Source organism: Cebus imitator, unplaced genomic scaffold (genome assembly GCF_001604975.1).
Source record: "Cebus imitator isolate Cc_AM_T3 unplaced genomic scaffold, Cebus_imitator-1.0 Scaffold0, whole genome shotgun sequence".
Taxonomy (NCBI): Eukaryota; Metazoa; Chordata; class Mammalia; order Primates; family Cebidae; genus Cebus; species Cebus imitator.
Window position 1 is genome coordinate 8,432,450 of NW_016107315.1, and position 24,065 is coordinate 8,456,514.

Sequence of the window (24,065 nt, forward strand, 5' to 3'; positions counted from 1 at the left end):
AAAAAAAAAAAAAAAAAAAAATTTGTTTCCTGGCAGATAGAGTTTTAACAAGTGCATTAAGCAGTAATAGTTTAGTGGTCTTGTGCTCAATTCTCACACATGATCTTTGCAAGGGTCCCAGCAGCCATCATAGCTCTACTTTCACATGCAAGGGACACAGCACATAGTGGCAGCCTGGAAAGGACTGCAAAGGAGTGTGAATTCCAAACATTCTCTCAAGCCCTAACATTTCTGTTCTTCATTTTGTGTGACTCAAGCCCATGGAAACAAGGCAATGATGGCGCTTGAGGGTGATCAGAACTCCTCAATCATTCTATCAGTCACCCAGGACTCAACAGCATAACCTCAGAGGACTCCGCTGACAGAGGTTTTCACTCGAGCACTAACCACAGAGAAATGGGAAGTGCCATCCTGCTGCCATAAGCAGCCGATGGCCGGTTAGGACTAAATGCCCTTCTGGGGTGAGATGAACCAAGACGGCAGATGGGGGAACAGAGAATACGAATGGATCCTTATATTGCAGATCAAACTGGGTTACTGTCTCTTCTCAAACCAGCCAGGCAGTTTCTGAATGTCCCAAGACAGGGGTAGGAGAAAAGAAAAAAAAAAAAGACAAAACAGGAGACAGTGGGTAAAAAAAACCTAAAAGGCACAATGAGGCCAAGGCACAAGATGGAGGCTGGCTTTGGGATCTGAAATCAGGCCACAATCCTCCTTGTTTTACCTATAGTCCAAGAACTGTCAAACAGAAAACCCGGAAGGGCTGTTCATTCTAAATTTTAAAACCTTTTCTTCCTGGCCTACCAAGTCCTTGTGTTTTCTTTCTAGGCAACCATAAATACAACCCCATTACAGTTCCGTTTGGCTAATAATTTATAGAACATTTAAAATACCAGGTAGGTGAACATCTCTTCATGACTTTTGTGCAAGGCCCTGAAGCGGGGGCGGGGGAGACAACTTATTGGAGATTCCTACCTGGCACCTTCCAGGGAAACTGACAACAAGAGAAATCCATTGCTAGGATTTCTAGGAGATCTGGAAATTCTCTTATTGTTCTTTCTCAACAATATAAAATGGTATATCTGCAAACCTATCTGAATCACCTCAATCTAGGCCACTTTAAAATTTTCACTAAACAATGTAATCACAGATTTTTAAACTAATTACTCAATTTGCAAACAAATCCCAGCTACGTCTGGTGGTAGTTCAACTGCAATTTTCTTTACTCTGTATGTCTTGAATGTGCAGTGAAGGTGTGTCAGTAAGGCCAATGTTCTTAGGTTGACAGAGACAGGTTAACACATTGGCTGGCTTCATTTACCCCCCTGCCATGCCCACACTGAGCTGGATGACTTGATGGGAAGAGAGGGTCCCTGATTCAGGGTTCAATTCCCCAGCCCCAGCATTCTTGGGTTTTCAGGAGGCTCAGCCTGTGAAAAAGAACCAATAAAGGTGCACACCCTGCTGAAGTGGCATCTGGCCAAAGAATTCCAACAGAATGAATTTCATCAAAATGGAAAAGATCATCCACGGCACCAATTCTGTGCTTCTTACAGGCAACGATTACCAAATGAGTCAAAACGTGGCCTAGAAGTGGAGCCAGGCCCAGTGACAAGCCTGAGTTCACACGTGCTAGGGGCTCCACGGACCGCCCTCTGCAGCCCAGCACCCAGTCCTCTTGCTCTGGGTGTGAGGTGAGGAGGCGGAGTGCACATGCCGCCTGCCTCCTGTGTTCCCGGCCTGGCTGGCAGTGGTAAAATGGGCTGCCTTTCTTATGCAGCTTCTTCTAATCGAAATACCAAGGACTATTGACCTCTGGCCTCAGGAATGTGACTTGCAGCGCAAATTTTACCTCTTCAGTGCAGAGGGTGATCTTGAAATCTTGCCAGGATGTGGCCCTCCCTCAGCTCCTGCCACCCTGGGGAGCCAGGATGCTGAAATGCATCAGGCAAAAGTGCTGAATCCGATCTATTCCCTGCTGACCTTTAGTTATGATCACACTGCCCTGACCAGCTGGCGTTTGGCCTGTGTGAAGCCAGTGATTTCCAACCCACCAAAGAAGGTATCTGAGTCCCGTGTGAAAGCCAAATTCCTCCTGAATCTGTGATTTGGTGAAGCTCTATCTGTGAGGTATTTTTTTGTGTGTGGAAGACTGAAAGTGAAAGGAAACAACTAAAAAAAATTAGACGAAAGCAGTGTACCTTATACTGGTTTCCTCAAACATAATGCCTGTGCCAAGAATTGGGCAGGAGAGAAACCAATGAAATGAAAATAATAACTTATCCTGAGGCGCTCCCTCCCACGCTGGCTTAGAGATCGCTCACACACAAAAACTCTCCTTGTCTGTATGGAGCTGTCTCTCAGTATGAGGGCAGTTCTTCCCAAAAGCCCGTCATTAAATAAGCTACAAACAGGTGCAAGCGATGTACCTGCATGGGTTCCTGAGACTTGCCTTGCAGAAGTGGCTCTAAGTCACCGACTCTTGGGAACGCCAGAGAAAAACAGCGCAGACAGGTGGGCAAAAACAAAAACAAAAACAAAAAATCCTGGTGCCTGCACCAAGTTCTTCTCCCAAAGTATGTTTTACTCACACGGGGCAAATTTCTGTCGGGGCCTCAGCTGCCTTTAGGAGAGTAAGGGTTTGCAGGGGCACAGGGAATGCTGTCAGTGTCTGAGGAGGAAACCCTGCCTCACTTATTTCAAATCTTGCCTCTGGTTTTCTAAGCAAATTCTTCTTGGGATACAAAGCACATATTAGAGCTTCCTTCTTGCCTTAATGCAATGAAATTTGCAGCCATTCTGCAGAAGAACCGAAGCTCTTGGGTGAAAAGAAGGCTTAAATTATGTCACGGTATGTATGGGGGGAGGGGCATTCAGGTTTAGGTATTTTCCCGAAGGAAGAGCAAGGGGTGAATGTATTGGCAGCTGAGCTGTCCCTTCAAGGGGATATTGTGAAACAAGCTCAACAAAAACCTCTCCCTCTGAAGCATGAAATGTTCCTGGCGGGGACGGGATTCCTTTGTGGCAGTGATGTAACCTTACGTCATATGCTATGCACATCTGGAGCGTTTTCCTGAGTCACCTGAGGAAAATGTAGCAACAGAGAAAAGCACTTGGAAAATACACGTAGCAGGCAGGTAGTGTTCACCTCCCTGGTTAAAGGAAAGGCACCTCACGCATACAGGAACGCTCCCTCCTGCCCCTCCTCTTTCCCTACCCCACTTCCACCCCAGGGGCCACCGGAAGCAGCATCAGCAACCCTGGCTCCTCATCCCCTGCCGTGATGCCTGCAAGAGGCGCTGGCTAGAAGTGGTGCTGCTGAAGGGCTGTGGACGAGGTTCTCTTCTCCAGCCTCTTCACGTGGCAGGAGTGACAGAACAGGTGATCCTCCAGCGGATAACAGCGATGGCCATCTTCATCATTGAGCTCCAGACCACAGTCCTGGGGAGAGGCAGACATGTCCATGGGAAGCAAAACAAAACAGACTGCAAGACTGACATGAAGGCCACAGTCCCCAAAATCAGCAGAGGGTGCTGTGTGTTTCTGTATAGGCAGGAAACGCTGGTGCAGAAACACAGCTCCTGCCCAGCGGAGGCCTGTCCAACGCAGGAGACACAGCCACACAGCACGTGCTGTGAACCACTTAAGATGCGCTGACAGTGTAAATGCACACCAGATTCCTAAGACTTAGGACAAAAAGAGGATGTGAAAATATCTCGTGGGGAAAAGGAATGAGATCGTGTCCCTTCCAGGGACATGGATGAAGCTGGAAGCCATCATCCTCAGCAAACTAACACAGGAACAGGAAACTAAACACTGTTATGTTCTCACTCATAAGTGAGAACACACGGACACATAGAGGGGAATAACACACACCAGGGCCTGTGTGGGGGTGGCAGGAATGAGGGGAGGGAACTTAGAGGATGCGACAATAGATGTAGCAAACCACCATGGCACACATATACTTACGTAACAAACCTGCAGCTTCTGTACATGTATCTCATTTTTTTTTTAGAAGAATAAGTAAATTGTGGAATTACAAAAAAAAATCTCATGGGTAATTTTTTAATGCTGATTACATGTTCAAAAGATAACATTTAGAATTTTTTTGGTTGTTTTTTTTGAGACAGAGTCTCCCTCTGTCGCTGAGGCTAGAGTGCAGTGGTGTGATCTTGGCTCACTGCAACCTCTACCTCCCGGGTTCAAGCAATTTTCCTGCCTCAGTCTCCTGAGTAGCTGGGATTACATACGTGCCACTATGCCTGGTTAATTTTTGTATTTTTACTAGAGATGGGGTTTCACCATGTTGGCCAGGCTGGTCTTGAACTCCTGACCTCAAGCGATCTGCCAGTCTTGGCCTCCCAAAGTGCTGGGGTTACAGGCATAAGCCATCGTGCCCGGCCCCTTATATTTGTTTTGGACAGCACCGGTCTAGAAAATGTGGAGAGACCTGTTGAGCAAATGTCCTCACCTTTTTCTCCTGCAGTGGTGACCTGGGGCACCTGAGGTCCCAGCAGCAATGATTCCCACCCATTTCTTCAGTGTTGGCAGTAGGACCAGTCTATATGAGGGACACCCCCATTCTCTCTACCCACAAAGTCACCAAGCGAATCTAATACCCTTCCACGGGTGAATTCACTTAATTGTGGCTGAAATTCCATGGTCACCCTTCACAAGGGCTGGTGAGGGGTGACCCCTAGCTTTCCTGACAGTCATGAGGTACTAGTGCTCCTCCATCCTGGGTTGGGACACAGGGCAGGAAGGGGCAGGCGAACCCCACCCACCTTCACACCACTCAGCTGTCATGCCTGTTTCCAAGAGGGGCTTCATGATTTCCAGGGCTCTGCTGAGACGGGCTTCTGGCACACAGAACAGCCTGCAAGCTGGAGGGGAGGGAGTCTCTTCCCAAACTGCACACCTGCCTGACAATGCGGCCTCCAGACAGGACCTGAAACCCATGCTCTCCACGACCCTCCTAGTTCTGCAGCTTCAGGGAGAGCAGCTCCAACAGCTGCAGGACTTGATAGTTCTGAACGTTCAGAAGAAAGACCTTTCGACCTTGAGCATTTCCATCATCTCCCACCTCCGCCAAGAACCAGGCTTCACCCCACTTCCTACAGCAGCTCTAGAGGGCTGACCCTTGCCAGAATCTTGTTGACCACCTCCTGCCCCAGTCAATGCAGAATGCTTTTCTTTTGGATGTCTATGATGGGCTCTGGGGCTGGGTGGGGAGGCACCTACCTCACAGTGGTAACACTCCACGTGGTAGTCTCTGTCCATGGACACAACACGGATGGTCTCGTCTGAGCCCTGGGACCAAAGAAAAGCAAGAACACGCAGGAGAGGCCTGTAAGGGGGCCTGCCGGACTTGATGCACCACAGCGTGGGGAGGGAAGAGGGTTTGGGGGTAGCAGGTAGGTGGCCCTGGGAGGAGGCTGTAAATCAGCAGTACTTGTCGGAAAAAGAATACACTTAAGCTGACAAGAGGGGAAATGGGAGGGACAGAAGCCCTTCCTTCTGGAATGTCAGAGTCAACAATGAAAGACTTACATGGACATTTATTTTTAAAAATGAATAAAAGACAAGCCTCTCTGTTCATCTGCTAATCTAAGAATTAGTATCAAGTAAGGGAGTTTGACCTGATTATGGGGAAAAACCAGCACGAGGAGGGTACTGGGCTGGGGAAGCCAGGCAACAAGGAAGGGTGAGGACACCACTTATCTCAGAGATGAGGTACAGTTTTGCTTGTTTGTTTGTTTTTTTGAGACAAGGTCTTGCTCTGTCACCCAGGCTGGAATGCAGTAGCACCATCATAGCTCAATGCAGCATCAAACTCTTGGGCCCAAGGAGCTAGAACTACAGGCACGTACCACCACGCTTGGCTAATTTTTAACATTTTTTTTGTAGAGATGAGATCTTGCTATGTTGCCCAGGCTGGTCCTAAACGCTAGGCCTCAAGAACTGTTCCTGCCTGGGCCTCCTAAAGTGCTGGGATTATGGGCGTGAGCCACTGCACCCAGGCCAGAGTCGAGATTTTTAAAAGGATACCTTAAAAGATGTAAGGACAGGACATGGATCTTGTAAATGATCCCGGGAGATATTCAGGTCTTAGATGCCCCTGGGAGCATGTCTGGAAAGGCATCTTACCTCAGGTGGAAGGATGGGAAGCCCGCAGGCTGCACACTTGGGGGCCAGTACCCTGCGTGGAGAAACAAAGCAGCAGTAAAAGGTACACAGTGTTGCATCTGGGAGCAAAGCCCAGACTTAGACTTGCACCCGGAGCCCACATGGAGCCTTCCTCCATGCCGCCTCCTGCCGGACACTCGCCTCCCTCATAAATGACTGGAACCTGGCTCACTTTGTGGAAGATGCCTTAGTACTGCTTAAGGAGTGTTCCCTGTCTGCAACGAGGACACTGGCTGCCTCTCATTCTTCTGGGGACAGCACTAACTGTCTGTTTACACCCCTCACCCTGCCTAGCACAGGCCCAGGCAAACCAAGAGCCGTGGAAACCAGCACTGTATGAGGGCCTCGTGAAGTTAGGTCCTGCTGATGCCACAGGGCTTGGTGGATTCCTCCCAAGGCCAGCCAGGAATATGATTATAAGTATTGTTTTTAGTGTTCTATTTTTTTTTCACTACACATGATTCTTTAACCCGTTCCTGTCATCACTGGCATCGACCAACGTCCCAAGGTCCCCGCTGCACCCCTCAAGACCATTAAGCCTTTGCTGGACTGTGATCTCAGGGTGGCTGGCAAACACGGTTCTGTCAGTTTCCATCGCTCACTCTGCTGAGATCAGCTTGGCCTACACGAATGGTTCCTGTCTACTCCCGTCTCTTCTTACTTGTGGTAATCTCGGACACAGTAGATCTTGTTCTCTGAGTCTACGGTGAAGGGCACTCCATCCAAACACTCATTACAGATGACACAGCGGAAACAGCCGGGGTGGTAGGACTTCCCCAGGGCCTGTAGGATCTGGAGGAGAGGCCAAGACTCAGTGGGGATTATAGGGAAGCATGGCGGAAGGGGAGAGAAACACATCAGGCCTAAGGATGATATGAGCAGTCACACAGCATGAAGTACACTTACCCCCGAGTTTAACCTAGGAGAAGAACAAGATGTGATGGGGGTGGGACAGGCAAATCTGTTTAGATGAATACACAGGGAGAGACCACACAGGGACCCTGTTCCTGCAGCCTCTCACAAGGTCTCTCAGCCGGGAGGGAAAGAGGGCTTCTTGCCAACCCTCACCCTGAGCAGGACACTCGTACATAGTTCTTTCCTAGAAAGAGATGCTAAGGGAGGGCTGGGCCAATCCCAGGGCCAGAACCCACCACGGAGAAGTGGGAAATGATACAAAGCAAGACCACAGAAGGATCCATCCTTCCAGATTTGGGAAGCAGCAAGTACTTGGAAAAATGAAAAGAAATTCCACATGGAAATGGCAGAGCTCAAAAGAAACTCCTTCACTGCTGCCTCTTGGGTGTCCCTTCTATGCAGCTTTGACTTTGGAGCATGATAATCTTGAAGTTCTGACTCAACCCGATGACCTCAAATTCAAGTGTAATAAGTAAAGTTTCTCTGTTGTTGTTTTTAAACACAATGGAGGGAAGGCCCCACAAACCTTCTTCCTCTCAGTGTCATTTGATCTGAATCTGGATGGGATACCTGGAACTGCCAGAGCCAACGTGAAACCAGGACAGACCCGAGACATGGAGAGCAGGAAAGAGAAGAGATGGAAGGAACACCCTTGGTGAGGTCCGTAAGTAACTGAACTAACACACCATGGAACCGTGTACCTCCAAGCCTCTTTTTAGGTGAGATAAAATATTCCTATTAAGTCAGTGGTCCTCGATGTGTGGCTCCTGGACCTTCAGCATTAGCATCACCTGGGAACTTGTTAATAATGCACATTCGTGGACTCCACCCCAGATTTCTTGGATCAGAAACTTGGGGGGTAAGGCCCAGCAGTTGGTATTTTAACAGGGTGATTCTGATATATATGTTAAAGTTGGAGGATCATTGGTTTAACTTGAATTGAGTTGGTTTTTTTTCTATAATTTGCAGTTGAAAGTATCTTTGCTGACTTAATAGGAGATGCATTTCTGCTATTACCTGTGCCACAAAGCTTAGCGCAAACAACTGAACTACAGGATCAACATGAGTAAGGTCACACAGAAACATGCATCTGCAAAGAATGTACAGAACGGTCATCAGCATCCAGCAGTGGGAGCCACACGGAAAGCCTTCAAGCAGGCTGAAGAAAGGGGATTTTGGATTTAGGGAAGCCTTGTCAGTATACTGTGAGACCCGGGGGAAAGATACGCTGTGTTCCAGCTCCTTCTCCTGGAAGCCTCAGGCGGTAACTCCACATCGCACAAGCTCCAGCCAAGAAGGCAAGAGGAGGGTGTTGTGCTATTCCAGCTTTCCTCTGAAAGCTCGGCTTTCAAGCTTCCTCTTGGGTTTCACTAACCTTTGAGGCCCCTCTCAATCTGCAGTAAGGCAAAACAGGAAGAACAACTGGCTGGGCTTCCAAACCCATTTGGCAATTTGGACCTTGGAATGCATTTCCCCTAAGATTAACACTCTCTTGGCAGACAGAGATCCTTAAACTAATTTAATCCACATTGTGCCTAAAGTAAGACTGGAAAAAGATGCCACTTTGCTGCATTGTGACTAGCTGTAATGCTTTTTTATGTGAGACTATACCTGGTTCTAACCTGCAAGCCCAGAATGTACCCCTCCATTAACAAAAGGTGAAACAGAGAGACAATTTATACAAATAGTTAGACAGCTGAGGTTCTGTCTAGACATTCACTAAAAGTTTTCACGTCCTAGAGAAGATCTGAAAGACTGAAGATTCAATTTCATACTATCCCATATGGTAGAGATCTCACATCAAGGGATGGAGACTATTTCTCTCTCCCCTTGAATCAGAACTGGCTTTGTGACTTTCTTTAATTAACAGAAAGCAGAAGAAACAATGTTCTGAGATTTCTGAGTCAAAGGCTTAAGAAGACTGGAAGCTTCCACTTCCTATCTCTTGCTCTAAGCAAGTCTGAACTAGACTACTGAATGATTAGAGGCTACAGGGAGAGGGGACTAGCAGGTGAGAGGTCACCCTGGATGTTCCAGTTCAACTGTGCTACCAGCTGAACAAAGTTAAGTACGAGACCCTTGCCAATGCCGCACAGAGCAGAAGAATCGCCCTGAGGTACCCTGACCTAATTCCTGACCCACAGCATGATAAATAAGAAATCACTATTGTTTTAAACTGCTAAGTCTTGGGGTGGTTTGTCATGCAGTAATAGATAAATGACATACCTTGGATTATCCAAAGAAGTCTTAGGATTACTAGAACTGAGAATAGGGTATAATCATACTCATTAATTTGGACCATGTTTACTTCATATGCAGTAGGTTTGTCAGAAGGACATTAAAAACAAGGGCAAACTCTGCTGAAGAAATAAAGCCCTCCAGAGTCTAGAAGATACCTGGGTAGGAGGGGTAAACATATGTAGCTTCTGCCTACCTCCTGCTGCGAGCATGGGGGAAGGGCCATGTTTCCCAGGAAGGTCTTGGCTACCAGTGAGGACACGGCTCTAATAGGGCTAAGACCTCTATTGAGGTCTGTCAAAGCCTGGGTGATAGCAGATATTTATCATGAATAGGGAGGGCTCTGGGTCATTGAAGTTTTATAAATGTTAGCATATGACCAGCAGAAGTGAGTGTTTATGTCCATCAAAGACATGTACAAAAGTGTTCACAGCAGCTTCATGCATAAATAGCAATAAACTAGAAACGAGCACATCACCATCAACACGAGAAGGGAGAAGTAAGTTGTGCTATATCCATACAATGGAATTCTACTTAGCAATAAAAATCAATGAACTACCAATACAGGCAACAGCATGGATGAATCTCAAAAACATACATGTAAGAAAGACCTGAAAGAGTCTATACTATATGTTTCTATTTATATGAAGTTCCAAAACCAGCAAAATGAATTTCTGGCAACAGAAGCTGGAATAGTGGTTGCCTTTGTGGGAGCAGGGTCTCGAGTGGAAGAGACAAGAAGGAACTTTCGGGAGTTTGGGAAGTGTTCTACATTTTGATTTGGGTGGTGGTTACAGGGGTATATGCAGGTGTGAAAACACGTTGAGTTAAGATTGTATCTTTTATTCTCTGAGTTATTTCTCAATAAAAAGGTAAAATTAAAAATACTCATGATTAAAAATTCTCTTCTCTAGAATGAAATTAATGAGTCAGCTTAGAGAGGGATTTGATTCTTTCCAACTGAAAGTATGTTATATAATCATTTCCTCTGATCAATATATTAAAGAACTTCTTAAAGTCTGGTTTCCAAAGGTGAACAACTTGATCTTGTATTCATTAACTTCGCAACCGAACCCTCTAGGGAAAAACTGTCCCCACTGAAGACCTGAAGCCCAAGATAACCTCAGACAGCCAGTGGCTGAGCAAGGAATGGAATGTATAAAACGTGGTCCTGGCTCTGCTGTCTCAGAACTAAATGACAAGCCCCAAAAACGCATCTTAGTAACGGTGTGAGCTGGGCAGAACACAGGGAGAGAAACAGCTTTGCTCCTCTGGCTTTCTGCATTTGACTCCAAGGTAGCTGAGGTTTCTGCAGTAAAAACAGACCGTACTTGGCATCTCACCTGGGATGCCAGAAGGATCACAGGGAAGCCAGAGAGAGGCCAGGGGGATCCAAACAACCCAAAGGAGAAGAAAGCATTATTGGAAACATGACATCCTGTGCTCTAGATGGTTAAAGATGTCAATTCCAATAAAAGCCAAAAACTTGGGTTCTATTCGATCAAGCAAGCTGCACTTCATAAGAACTTTTTTTTTTTTTTTTTTAATGAGACGGAGTCTCGCTCTGTTGCCCAGGCTGGAGTGCAGTGGGGTGATCTTGGCTCACTGCCACCTCTACCTCCCAGGTTCAAGCGATTCTTCTGCCTCAGCCTCCTGAGTAGCTGGGACTACAGGCATGCACCACCACAGCCAGCTAACTTTTGTATTTTTAGTAGAGACGGGGTTTTACCGTAATGGCCAGGCTGGTCTCAAACTCCTGACCTCGTGATCTGCCCACCTTAGCCTCCCAAAGTGCTGGGATTACAGGCGTGAGCCACTGCACCCAGCCAGGACTTCTTTTAATAAAACCAGCCATAACTGCAAATCAAGATAAGAAACACTGTCCTCAATTATTAATTTCTTTTTTCTCTAAATGCCTCCTGCTCTACCCGAGATGCTGTTCTCTTCTTTGGCTGACCTACTCACCATGTCCATGATCAGATGTCCACAAAGAAAACACCTGTCAGCCGACTGCTGGAAACCAGAGTACTGCAGAAGAAAGAGAAAAGAAAGTTAAACCCAGACTGGGAAGATGAATCAGCCACTTCCCGACCAGCCAAGAGGATTATAAGGAATTTCTCAGAAAGATGTGCCACTCTGTGCAGAATTCTGTCATTCCCCAAGTACAACACAGCTGTGGGCTGAGTCGTAGAATATTCTCTGCCACAAAAGCCATCACGAATACTAGTACCACTCACTCTAACAATGACTGTGTCTGGGCACCCACAGCATGCCAGGCTGTAGGTAAGGAACTGTATATAGAGATGCTTTAATCCCATCTCAGTGGTTCTCAAAGAGCAGTTCCCTGGCATCACTTGAAAACTGTAAAAAATGCAAATCCTTGGGCTCTACTCCAGACCTACTGATTTGGAAACTCAGGCGGTGGGTTCTGGCAATCTGTCTTTTCACAAGCCTTTCAGGGGATTCGATGCATTCTCAAACCTCCACTCTGATGCTTAGGACAGTTCTGCAAGGTCTATATGATTATCCAGAATCCTCAAATAGAGACAGAGGGCAGCTCAGAGGTTAAGTGACCTTTTCAAGGTCACATAGCCAACAAAGGGTAAGGAAAGGAATCACATTCAACTCTGGTTCTGGTTAAAAAGCTAATATTTTTTATAGTTAGCTTCCAAGAAACTTGATAAATATCTATTTTACCTTATCTTACCTAAACACACACACACACACACACACACACACACACACACACACACACACACACAGAGTCTTGAAAAAGACAAGAGGTGCTCTCTTCAAAAAACACGCTAGATGATCCTACACACTAGACTAGAAGTTTGGGTATTACAAACACAACTTAACTGGGGGAACCCTAATGAAAGAAAGGTGGGAAAAACTAAAAAGGGAAACTGTCTGCAACTCTGTACCACGGGATGGAGGTTTCTGTTGTCTGGCACCTACGCCCCATTCTGGGGGTGATAATTCTTTAATTTTCACTTGGGATCCAGCCCCCAGCCCCACACCATGTGGCTCCCATCACTCATGTGGGCTGGCTCCATGCCGGACCCAGGCAGGGCATCGACAGACCTGGTCCATCAGAGCCTTACATTCCTCCAGCATTGACAGTTTTTCCAGGGGTGGGCGTGTGGCCCAGGAAGAGCCAATGAGACTCCAGGAGATGTCTGTGGAGGATTCCGAAGGAGGGACTGGCACTCGTGCCCGTTGGATGTGAAACTGAGCGAATATAAACTCTGCGGTCCTGCCAACTTTTGGCCATCACACAGGACTTTTTGGTACCGAGACGCAGGGCCAAAAACTGCAGAGAAAATGACTCCTGAGGCACTGCTGGAATAATCTCCTTTATACTTAAGCCTGTTTGGGTTTGCTTGTCTGTTTCTGGACAACAGGAGTCAAAATGAATCAACAATTCAGTGAAGACCAAATAGAGCTTTTCTCCAAGGGAAGGCAGGGAGAAGCTGGCCCTGAGCCCATTTCTGCATCTCACATTCCTCATCCCTGAGATGACAGGGTCAGCTCAACCACCATCTACCAAGCACCCACTCTGTGCATGGCACTGTGTTAGCATCTGCAGGTGTGAAAGTGAAGATGCACGTTCTTGACACCCTGGGAGCTTTCAGTCAATGAAGGACACTTATAAACAGACACACTGCTCAGGGCTAGCAGCCCTCAGGGCAGGCCCTGGGCGTGGTGGCAGCACAGAGGAGCTCCTCCATTGTGGGAGCAGGAGGGACAGGAAGGCTGTTGGGGGGATCTGGACAAATAAAGGGCCAAGATGTTGCAAGCGGGAAATGGCCCAAGCAAAGGTACGACAGCATGAGGCTGCATAGGAGTGGGCGGCAGGGGATCCAGACCTCGGAGGGTTTCTAAGTGTGCTTTGTACCCTGCAGATGCTGGGACCACGCAGGCCAGGTTTACGCCCTATGAGGCCTCCTGAGGTGTGTGTGTGGAGCCTGTTAAGCTAGCCTGGCTGAGCCATGCTGGAGGTGTGAACGGAGGCAGAACTGTGGAAGACATGGCGGCACAGGGTTCCACGCCTGGCTGTATTCAAGGAGGTGGGGCTGAGGACAAACCTAGGGTGCAGTTCTCAGAGATCAGGGTGCAAGGCACGGTAAGATTTTCTGCTTCACATAAGTGGGGCGAGGGGCTGGTATTTGAGGGGCTGGGAGACAGCCCAGGGGACATGTCCAGGGGGCAGTGGGATGCCAGCAGCTGGCCTCAGACACGCAGCAGGATGACAGCTCAGGTCTGGGAGCCACTGGCACATGGATGGACTTCCAGTCCATGGGAGAAGCTAGATTCCCAGAGACAGCAGGATGAGAAGAAGAGGGCCCAGGTCCCAGTCCAGAGGTTTAAGAGGAGGAGTCCAGGGTGGTGGAAGAGGCAGAACTACAGAAAGCAGCAAGAGGACAGGCCAAGTGACCCCACAGTTCCTTCAAAGCACAGCGCTGTGTTGCTTGCATTGGCTCAGGAACACGGCCACCCCCACGCATCTACAGAAGGAAAGGCAGACCCCTCTCTCCAGCAGCATAGCTCCTCTACACGCTGGCCCAGGTACCCCCAGGCCCCTGCCCTCTGACCCTGGCCAGGACATGCAAGGGGAGGCTTGGGTGACACACTCACCAGGAAGTCTTCTTCACAAAACACTTTGCCGTTGACAAAATAAAAGGCTTTTCCTCTCAGCTTCCGGCCTAAGGAAAAAAACACAAAGACAGGGTAAAAAAAGAAAAATTTTAATATGCAGTGAAAAAAGTGAAAGTGAAAGCAAAATCTTTAGGCAGAAATAAACACGTAAAAACCGCCAACTGTCAATGACACTTTCCAGTTCCTAAATGATGCCATGGCCCTCGGCGAGAGGCAGGCAGGCTGAGGCCAGGAGGAAGGGTGCCCTGGCAGGTGCTATTTGGCAAAAAGACTCAAGGGCTGACTTGGAAGTCATCCTACGCTCACCTTCCAGCGCCACTTCTCTGCTTGGAAAGACACCAGCAAAGCATTTGGTGGCGGGACGGCAGAGGCACACACAAGAGGGCATCCGGACAACGTGAAGACGCAGTTTCCCACAGGTATTTAGGACAGTCACCTTGGACATGCGCTCCAGGACTCTTGTGACCGCCTACCAGGAGAGTCCTATACATTGGTTAACTATTTTTTTCTATCTTTTTATTATGTGAAATGTAGAAAACACACATTGTTGGAAGGATATTTTTGTTTTCTCTTGATCTAAAATGAGTAGGCAGGAGTGGGAGAAATTCAAAGCACCCCGATTCCTTGGATGGAACTCCTGTTTCTGTAAGGCTAAAACAGGCAAACATCCTTTATCAGGCTCTCTCATCTCTTATAGAACACAATGGGGCTGCGAGCTCAAGGTTGGCAGAGGCATCATTAGGGCGTCCCTGGATCCCCTACTCAGCGGTATTCACAGACCTGAGGACATTTCCAGTGCCAGGCTCAACACATACTCAACAGGCAATGTGGGGGTTTCAGAAGCTGAATGATCTCTCCGCAGAAATTTAAACCAAGCCCTTTGGGGCCAGGGTCCACAACATGAATGCAAAATCACCGATGTCACAAACAGTGCCTGAGACACAGAGAAACCTGCCAGACAAACAGACACTGGCTGCCCTCGCCTGGCGACACTCACAGGAGGCAAAGCAGTGCAAGGCAGGTAGCAGCCAGACTGTCAGTGAATACTCCTCAGCCTTCAGAGAGGACCCAGAAAGCATCAATGCAGAGGACAAGACATAAAAAAGGCAGTAACTTTAACTACAAATACAGAAACCTCCAGATGGATGAAAGCCCTAAGTATAAAAAATAAAAACTAGTATAAGAAACTACAAGCTTTTCAAATTTTCTATTTTGTGATAGTTAATGTATTTTATTTTTATTGTAAGAAAAGAAAGTCTGACTTTGGCATGGAGAAGGATTTCGTAGGTAAGATATAAAAAGCACATAGCATAAAGTTCGACTGATCAATAGACATCAAAAATGTAAATTTCTGTACAGTAAAAAAGGGTTTAAAAGATGAAACTGCTGAAAAGCCTGCTCCCCAGCAGGGAGGCAGAGGAGAGGGTCCCAGGGCAGGGCTTGAGGCTGCATGGAGAGCAGTGGAGATGGAGGAGGCATAAGTGCTCAGCTGACCTGGCTGCAGGTGAGACGTGGAGGTGGGAACAGAGGCGCTGAAGAGGCAGGAGGCTAAGGCCAAAAAAGGAATGAGGGGGTCTCTCAGCTGACAACCCACTTTCATGCCTCTGTGCTTTGCTTAACTAGATGGCCCTTTCCTCAGGCCTGACCAGACCATTCTGACATAGTTTGGCTATTTGTCCCCATCCAAGTCTCATGTTGAAATGCAATCTCCAGTGCTGGAGGTGGGGCCTGGTGGAAGGTGATTGGATCATGGAGTGATTTCTCAGGGTTTAGCACCATCTCCCTTGGTGCTGTCATGGTGATAGTGAGATCTGGTTGTTTACGAGGGTGCACACCTTCCACTCTCCCTCCTGTTCCAGCCATGTGAGGTGATTGCTCTCCCTTTGCCTTCCACCATGATTGTAAGTTTCCTGAAGCCTCCCCAGAAGCCAAACAGATGCCAGCATCTACTTCCTATGCAGCCTACAGAACCATGAGCCAGTTAAACCTCTTTTCTTTATAAATTACTCAGTCTCAGGCATTTCTTTACAGCAATGCAAGAACGGACTAATACATCTACGTATGTCATTATTAATTGAACTGAACACCCGTGCAGATAAGGCAGAATGCCCGAAGATAACAGCAATGACGGTCTGTATGTAACTGAGAGCGTGCACGTGTATACACATACACAAACTAATACTGCATTTTTTTTTTTTTTTGAGATGGAGTCTCGCTCTGTTGCCCAGGCTGGAGTGCAGTGGTACCATCTTGGTTCACTCAACCTCCGCCTCCTGGGTTCAAGCGATTCTCCTGTCTCAGCCTCCTGAGAAGCTAGGGATTACAGGCACTTGCCACCATGCCAGGCTAATTTTTGTATTTTTAGTTAAGATAGGGCTTCACCATCTCTACTAAACACCTGCTGGAATTACAGGTGTGATCCACCATGCCTGGCCACAAACTAGTACTGTATGTCTTTTATTGGTAGTATATATGGTCACGGTAGGAAAATTTCAATTCATAATAGCAGCTGCCCTAGGGAAGGAAGGGAGAGGATGGGAAGAAGAATCAAGATGATTCCAATTTTTATATATTTATTTCCTTTATAAAAAAGAACTACAATGTAAAAATGTCTGTGCATTCTGAGTGATAGGATTATTTCCTACAGTACTTTCCAGTAAGTTTTAAAATACACACACACACACACACACACACATGCACACACACACATTTAGGTGAAATACCATAAACCAAAGGGGAATAACAAACTGGAGCAAACATCTATACTATATGATAGAAAAGGACTTAACTCTAACATGAAAATAACTCAAGTAACAGCTCTGTATAAAAGACAGGAAAATAGGCAAACCATGAAAGAAGTATGAGTCACCAATAACTATAAAATAGAACCTTTAGCTTTCCTTATGATTTAAAAAATATTGCCGCCAGGCACAGTGGCTCACACCTGTAATTCCAACACTTCGGAAGGCCAAGGCAGGAGGATCACTTGAACCCAGGAGTTTAAGACCAGCCTAGGCAACACAGCAAGATCCCATCTCTACAAACAATTAAAAAATCAGCTAGGTGTAATGGTGCATGCCTGTAGTCCCAGCTACTTAGGAGACTGAGCTAGGAGGATCACTTGTGCCTAGAGGTTGAGGCTGCAGTGAGCTGAGAGCGAATCTGTGCACTCCAGCCTGGACAACAGAGTGAGACTCTGTCTCTCCAAAAACAAACAAACAAAACCTTATGCTTTACCTATCAGACTAGCAAGGGTTAAAAAGAATGATAACCCAGTGTTAGTAATGACACAGACAAACATACTTGTTCACACACTGCAAGGGAGAGAAGAAGCTGAAACAAGGTCTTAGGAGAGAAATTTGGCATTAAATGTCAGTGGAATTTAGAAAGTTCCGATATTTTCTCCCGAAAAATTCTACTTCAGGAATTTATCCTAGAGAAATCATCATCTCAGCTTTATTTATAATAGCTTGCTAAAAATGAGCATCAAATATCCAATTCCTATTAAATAAGTGATGACCCATATACATGTTGAAATATAATGCAGCCATAAAAAGACTGTGTTTTCAAAAAAAGATTGACAGGGAAACATATGTTTAAAGGAAGTATACAAGTGTGTGTGCTACAGTTATGAACACTCACATACATGATCACAAAATTATGTGTACATCCATACACATAAGATGAATACCAAATGTTAAGTCATTGCCTTCGAGTGAAAGACACAGGTGATTTTCAATTACTGTTTTCTCCTGCAATAATTATGCATTATTTTTATAACCCGAAACAAAGTTTAATGAAGTAGGGGAATGTTGGGGCGGGGTGTGGGAGAGGCAATGGGACTTACATAGAAGGCCACAACTCTTTAGGCCTCCAAAGTTGCTGTGTGTCCTCCCTCAGAGTTACTGCTGCCCCTTCTTCTAGCAGGTCGCCAACTTTGAACGTTCACAGTATTTTCTGACTCTGCTAAACTAGGGTACCAAGAATGTTTACCTACAGCTGGATGATCTCAGGGACCATCAGCAGAATTCCCTTGACAGCCATGGAAATTAATTTCAGTTATTTTACTAAAACTTTCGTCTCTATAAACGGACTCCAGAGGACCCCAAGTTTTAGAAAAGAAAATGAGAACTAACTAGAGTATCTTTCCCATGTTCTTCCCACATCAGACACCTACTCAGGTGACAGCTCATCTGCTGTCCTCTGTCCCTCACCAGGAACAAGGTGACAAGGACACAAACAGCCCACCTGGCCAGGTGCGGTGGCTCATGCCTGTGATCCCAGCACTCTAGGAGGCTGAGGCAGGTGGACCACTTGAGGTCAGGAGCTCAAGACCAGCCTGGCCAACATGGCGAAACCTCATCTCTACTAAAAATACAAAAATTAGCTTGGTGTTGTGGCCCGTGCCTGTAATCCCAATTACTTAGGAGGCTGAGGTAAGAGAATCACTTGTACCGGGGAGGTGGGGGCTGCAATGAGCGAAGATCGCGCTATTCCACTCCAGCCTGGATGACAGGGCGAGACTCGGTCTCAAAAAAAAAAAAAAAAAAAGCCCACGTAAGAGAAGCTGCTCAACCAGGAAGCAAAACAATTCACACACTGTCCAATCACAAACAAAGTCCAAATCTTTACTTGTCGAGTTCCCCAGTTTGGCTGCTTCCTTCTCAGAATTCCTGCAAGGTAAACTCACTTCTGATGAGAGGAAAGGAGGTGGGGCTGCAGTTGTGGATGGGGACATCACCAGGAAATGGCACAGGGCTTCCAGATCTTGGGCTTCTGACCAATGTATGGGGAACACAGCAAACAGCACTCTGGTTCCAGGGATGGGGTTAGCAGGTTCTGAGGAATCTGAGCTGGAAATCAATGTTTTGTGTAACAGGGAGAAGACCGCCTCTATTCCAAAAATCCCAGAGGAAGATCATGGAACATGCAGAAGCAGTGAACAACAAAGATTTTGAAGTGTTTGTGATTGTTGTCACTGCATATTTTCATAAGCTGCTGCTGAGAGTGTAAGATGATAAACTCTCCCTGCAAGGGAAACTTTAAAACGTTTATGTCTGACTCAGTGAGGTTATCTGAGACTTAGCTTTGAGAAAGAATTTTAAAAAGTGAATAAATATTTACTTAGATCCAAATTGGCAGTCTTCGAGGAATGGTTACATAAACCAGAGTACATCTAAATGATGAAATGTTACGTAGCTATTTAAAATATCATTTAAATAGTGTTTTAGTCATATTGGAAAATGCTTATGCTACAGAAGGATAGCATATATGTGTTTTGGGGTTTTTTGAGATGCAGTCCGACTCCGTCACCCATGCCGGAATGCGGTGGCACAATCTCGGCTCACTGCAGCCTCAGCTTCCTGGGCTCAAGGAATCCTCCCCCTTCAGCCTCCTGAGCAGGTAGTACTACAGATGTGTACCACCACAACTGCCTAATTTTTGTATTTTTTCTAAAGACAGGGTTTTCCCATGTTGCCTAAGGCTGGGCAACAACTCCTGGGATCAAGTGATCAGCCCACTTCCGCCCTCCAAAATTCTGGGATTACAGGTGTGAGCCACTGCACCCAGCCTGAAAATATACTAATAAGGGAAAAAAGCAAACTTGACAAATGTATTTATAATTCAATTCCATTTCAGTAATTTGCACACACCATTGATATGCAAAAGGGAAAAACAAACAGTGGGTAACACTGGTAGAAGCATAACAGTGAAACATCACTTTCTACTTTATATACGTCAATATTTTAGATTTTCTTTCTAGTATTAGGTAGAGTAACAGATGGCATTAGAGAGAAATTTCACTTTTGTACTTCATACATTTCTATATTAAATGTTTCTAGAATCATGTATAATATGAAAAATGATACTTTTAATTTTAAAGGAAAACCCTTATGTTATAATGTGAAAAGTAAAAAAGCAAGATTTAAAAATTGTGCATCTCAACTACATGAAGAAGAAATTCAAAGAAAAAAGGCTGGAAAGGAAATCTGCCCATGAGTGGCAGTGCCTCTGAGTGGACATGTGTAGAATCTGCATGGTGAGGCCAGGCGCGCAGGCTCACGCCTGTAATTCGAGCAGTTCGGGAGGCTGAGGTGGGCGAATCACCTGAGGTCGGGAGTTTGAGACCAGCCTGACCAACACGGAGAAACCTTGTCTCCACTGAAAATACAAAATTAGCCAGGTATGGTGGCACATGTCTGTATTCCCAGATACTTGGGAGGCTGAAGCAGGAGAATCGCTTGGACCTGGGAGGTGGAAGCTTCGGTGAGCCAAGACTGCACCATTGCACTCCAGCCTGGGCAACAAGAGTGAAACTCTTATCTTAAAAAAAAAAAAAAAAAAATTCTGCATGGTGGAGGGGATGGTTTACTTGCTAATTGTTTGCTTCTATATACTTTCCCAAACATTTACCAATGAGCAGTGTTGCTCTGATCATCATTTTAAGCATGCCCAGCTGGTGAGATAAGTCCTCTTGCTGCCAGCTCCCACAGCTGAGAATTCCCATGTCCGACACAGAAGGCCGGTAGAGGGGATTAGGGGCACTACGTCTGATTTTCCTTTTTTCCAAATCTTAAAAAACTGAGACTCCCCCACTGACCTAAGAGGGTGGGGCTTAGTTTGCTCTCAAGGACTCACTCTTCATTTTTCACCTCTGTTTTGAAAGACCACCTGAGTTTAGAAACTGGATAGTGGATCAAAATGTGTTTGTTTGTATTCTGAGTGGGAGAAAAGCCAAACATCTAGTGACTGCCTTCTGTGGTCCAGGTACTATGTTTAGGGCTTTCACATATATTTTTAAATGCTTGAAAACTTTGTCATGCAGGTTATTGCATCACCCTACCTTCTGACCCTGGACTGCCACGTGCCTTTATTTATTTATTTATTTATTTATTTATTTATTTATTTTAAGATGGGGTTTCACCATGATGTCCAGGCTGGTGTTGAACTCCTGACCTCAGGTGATCCACCCACCTTGGCCTCCCAAAGTGCTGGGATTACAGGTGTGAGCCGCCGCACCCGGCCTGCCACGTGGCTTTTACAGAAGAAACCCACAAAGCCATTTCCTACTCAAAGCCATCACCTACTCCAGGTTTCCGCGAGCACGGAAAGGGTTCACGAAAATTAGGCAGAAATCACACACATCACATGTGAATGTCATGGAGCAGTGCAAGGATACAGGAGTTGATTATTTTTGGGAATCACTCGAAATCACACCCAAGGATTACTCCTAACTTTCTGGAATAAATATATAATACTTATGAGTTACATATTATTGTTTTCATTTCACAAGTGAGGAAGGTAAGGCTCAGAGAGGCTTACCCAGGTAGTAAGTGGACAGGATGGGAACCCAGATTTGTCTGACTCTGAAGTCTGTGCTGGTTCCACTGCACCATGAGGCCATTCAGCAATATTTAATGCTGTTGGATGCATACCTGTATGCAGAATCCAGTTTCTAGCAGGGCTTTTTCTTCTTTCTTTCTTTCTCTCTCTCTCTCTCTCTTTCTGTCTCTCTCTCCTCCCTCCCTCCCTCCCTCCCTCTCTCTCTCTTTCTATCTTGGAATGAAGCAGGGCTTTCTTTTCTTTTTCCTTCCAAAGTTTTTTCTTTTTCCCTCTCTCCCTCCTTCCTTCCTTCCTTCCTTCCTTCCTTCGGAGCAGCCCTCCCACCACCCACCCCCCCGGACCCACTCTCACTCTCTCTTTCTTTCTTTCGTCTTGCTCTGTTGCCCAGGCTGGAATGCAGTGGCACAATAATAGCTCACTGCAGCTCAAACTCCTGGCCTCTGCAATCATCCCGCCTTGGCCTCCCAAAGTGTTGGGATTACAGGTATGAGCTACGACACCTGGCCGGAAAAGGGTATTTTCATTCAAGAATTTTCTAGGTACTGGGCCTTTTATTTACCTCGTGTCTCACTTAAGTGTCATGAACAATTCTGTAAAAACTCCCTGTGATGACAGGCATTTGGATGTAACTTGATAGGTAACCTTCCATGTAGAGACAGGCTAAAGTTTGTATCTTCGGAGAAAGGGGGTTGCTGAGAGCAGGGTGAGGCCAGGTAGGAAACAGCAACCTAAGAAACAGGGAGGTAAAAAAGGTATTCTCCAGGCTAAATCACCCCAGAGCTGGTCAATGGAACAGATGCCAACTAACCTGAAAATTCCTGGAATCACTGCCATTCTCCTGAAAGTTCCAATCAAGAGCAGGATACAGAATCCTCTTCATTGACCTTTAAGCTAGAGCACCCAACCGCCACTAGGTGGTGCTAAACCACAGCCAGGACAAGGACAGATTGAGGCAGCACAACTCACTCCAAGCTGGCAAGCCCTGGAGGCCTGCTTGGGTCATTTCATTAATCTCGCAATAATGTGCTCTGACATCTGGGCAGTTGAAACTCACTTATTGCATTATGGTAGAGTTTTACTGAAGCTTTTTGGATTTTTTTTTTTTTTTGCTAATTAACTGTTACTATGTCATCAGCATTTTTCATGTTGTTAAATTGTCTTTAAAGTTTTATTTCCTATTCTGAGTATACCATAGGTTTTTTTTTTTTTTTTTTTTTTTTGCTAATGGAGAAACAAAAGCAAAAGAGGTTAAATTTACCTATGTAGCTAAAAGTTAAATAAATAGAAGAGTTGAGATTTGAACTCAGGTCTCCCTTGTGCAAAGGCAGCACTCTTTCCACCACACTATACTGTACCCCTCATTGTCTGTTCCAAAAGGAGTATCTCTCAGACTAAGGGGAATGTCTTAGTCATTTAGGTTGATAGAACAAAATACCATAAACTGAGGAGCTTAAACAACAGACATTTATTTCTCCCAGCTCTGGAGGTTGGAAATCCAACATCGGGGTGCTAGTAGGGTCAGGTTCTTGGTGAGGGTCCAATTCCTGATTTACAGTTGGCTGTCTTCTTGCTGTGTTCCCACATGGTGGAAAGGGAACTAATTAAATCTCTGAGCTCTTCTTATAAAGCCACTAATCCTATTCATGAAGTCTCCACCCTCATGACTTAATCACCTCCCAAAGACTCCACCTCCAAATACTATCACATTGGAATTAGGGTTTCAATACAGGGATTTTGGGGGGCTACAAATGTTCAGTCCATTGCAGGAAAGAAGATGGATTTCCTGGCATTCCCAGTTAAACTTCTCTGTGCTCCCTTGAGCACTGTCCTTGCCGACTTGCTATTGCGGCTCATACTTAGAGGTGTAACGCCAGGGAGCTGCTGTGCTATGGTGGAGGTAATAAGGACAGAGGACAAATGGAACAGCCAAGGGATACACACCGAAGACTTCGGCGGTTCTCAAACCTTAGCACGCTTCAGAACCACCAGGTGGGTTTGTTTAAACACAGATTTCTGATTTAGTAAGTGTGGGAAGGAGTCCGAGCCCCTGAATTTCTAGTAAGTTCCCTAGTGACGTTGATGGTGCTAGTCCAGAGACCACACTTTGAGAACCACCAAGTCAGGCTATGCCTCAGGCTTGTCTCTGAACCGGCACTGCCATTTGATGCTGTTCGTCTTAGTTAAAAATGCGAAGGCCTAATCTGGATAATCAGCATCAAACACAATGCTGGGGTGGGAGTGTCAGTGCCACTCTTTAAAATTCTGGTTTCAGAATCGTCTTGCTTCCAGCAGAGGACTTCACTGCACTAGGAAAGAGCCGATGATAGTCACACTAAATATATACTCAATAGACCATTTTTACAGTTTTAGAATACAGTAGTCAAAATGCTCTTTATTCTCCTGAACATCAGCCGTTTATAAAATATTGACTGATAGGCCGGGCGCGGTGGCTCACACCTGTTATCCCAGCACTTTGAGAGGCCAAGGCAGGCAGATCACTTGAGGTCAGGAGATCGAGACCACCTTGGCCAACGACATAGTGAAACCCCATCTCTACAAAAAATACAAAAATTAGCTGGGTATGGTGCTGTGAGCCTGTAATCCCAGCTACTCAGGAGGCTGACGCAGGAGAATTGCTCGAACTCGGGTGGCAGAGGTTGCAGTGAGCTAAGATTACACCACTGTACTCCAGCCGGGGTGACAGAGTGAGACCTTGTCTCAAA

At 46.0% G+C, this 24,065-nt stretch overlaps 1 protein-coding gene across 1 annotated transcript in view; it reads right to left on the reverse strand.

The window, feature by feature from the left end:
* Positions 1–238: 238 nt before the first annotated feature.
* LIMD1 (LIM domains containing 1) overlaps positions 239–24,065 on the reverse strand; it is an 83,939-nt gene continuing 60,112 nt past the window's right edge. The window contains exons 3-8 of the mRNA XM_017521959.2: positions 13,978–14,045; positions 11,305–11,367; positions 6,848–6,978; positions 6,148–6,199; positions 5,242–5,310; positions 239–3,441 (exon numbers count right to left, since the gene is read on the reverse strand). Of these exons, the coding sequence (XP_017377448.1) occupies positions 3,304–3,441; positions 5,242–5,310; positions 6,148–6,199; positions 6,848–6,978; positions 11,305–11,367; positions 13,978–14,045 (521 nt within the window). The 3' untranslated portion in view covers positions 239–3,303. The remainder of the gene's footprint in view (positions 3,442–5,241; positions 5,311–6,147; positions 6,200–6,847; positions 6,979–11,304; positions 11,368–13,977; positions 14,046–24,065) is intronic.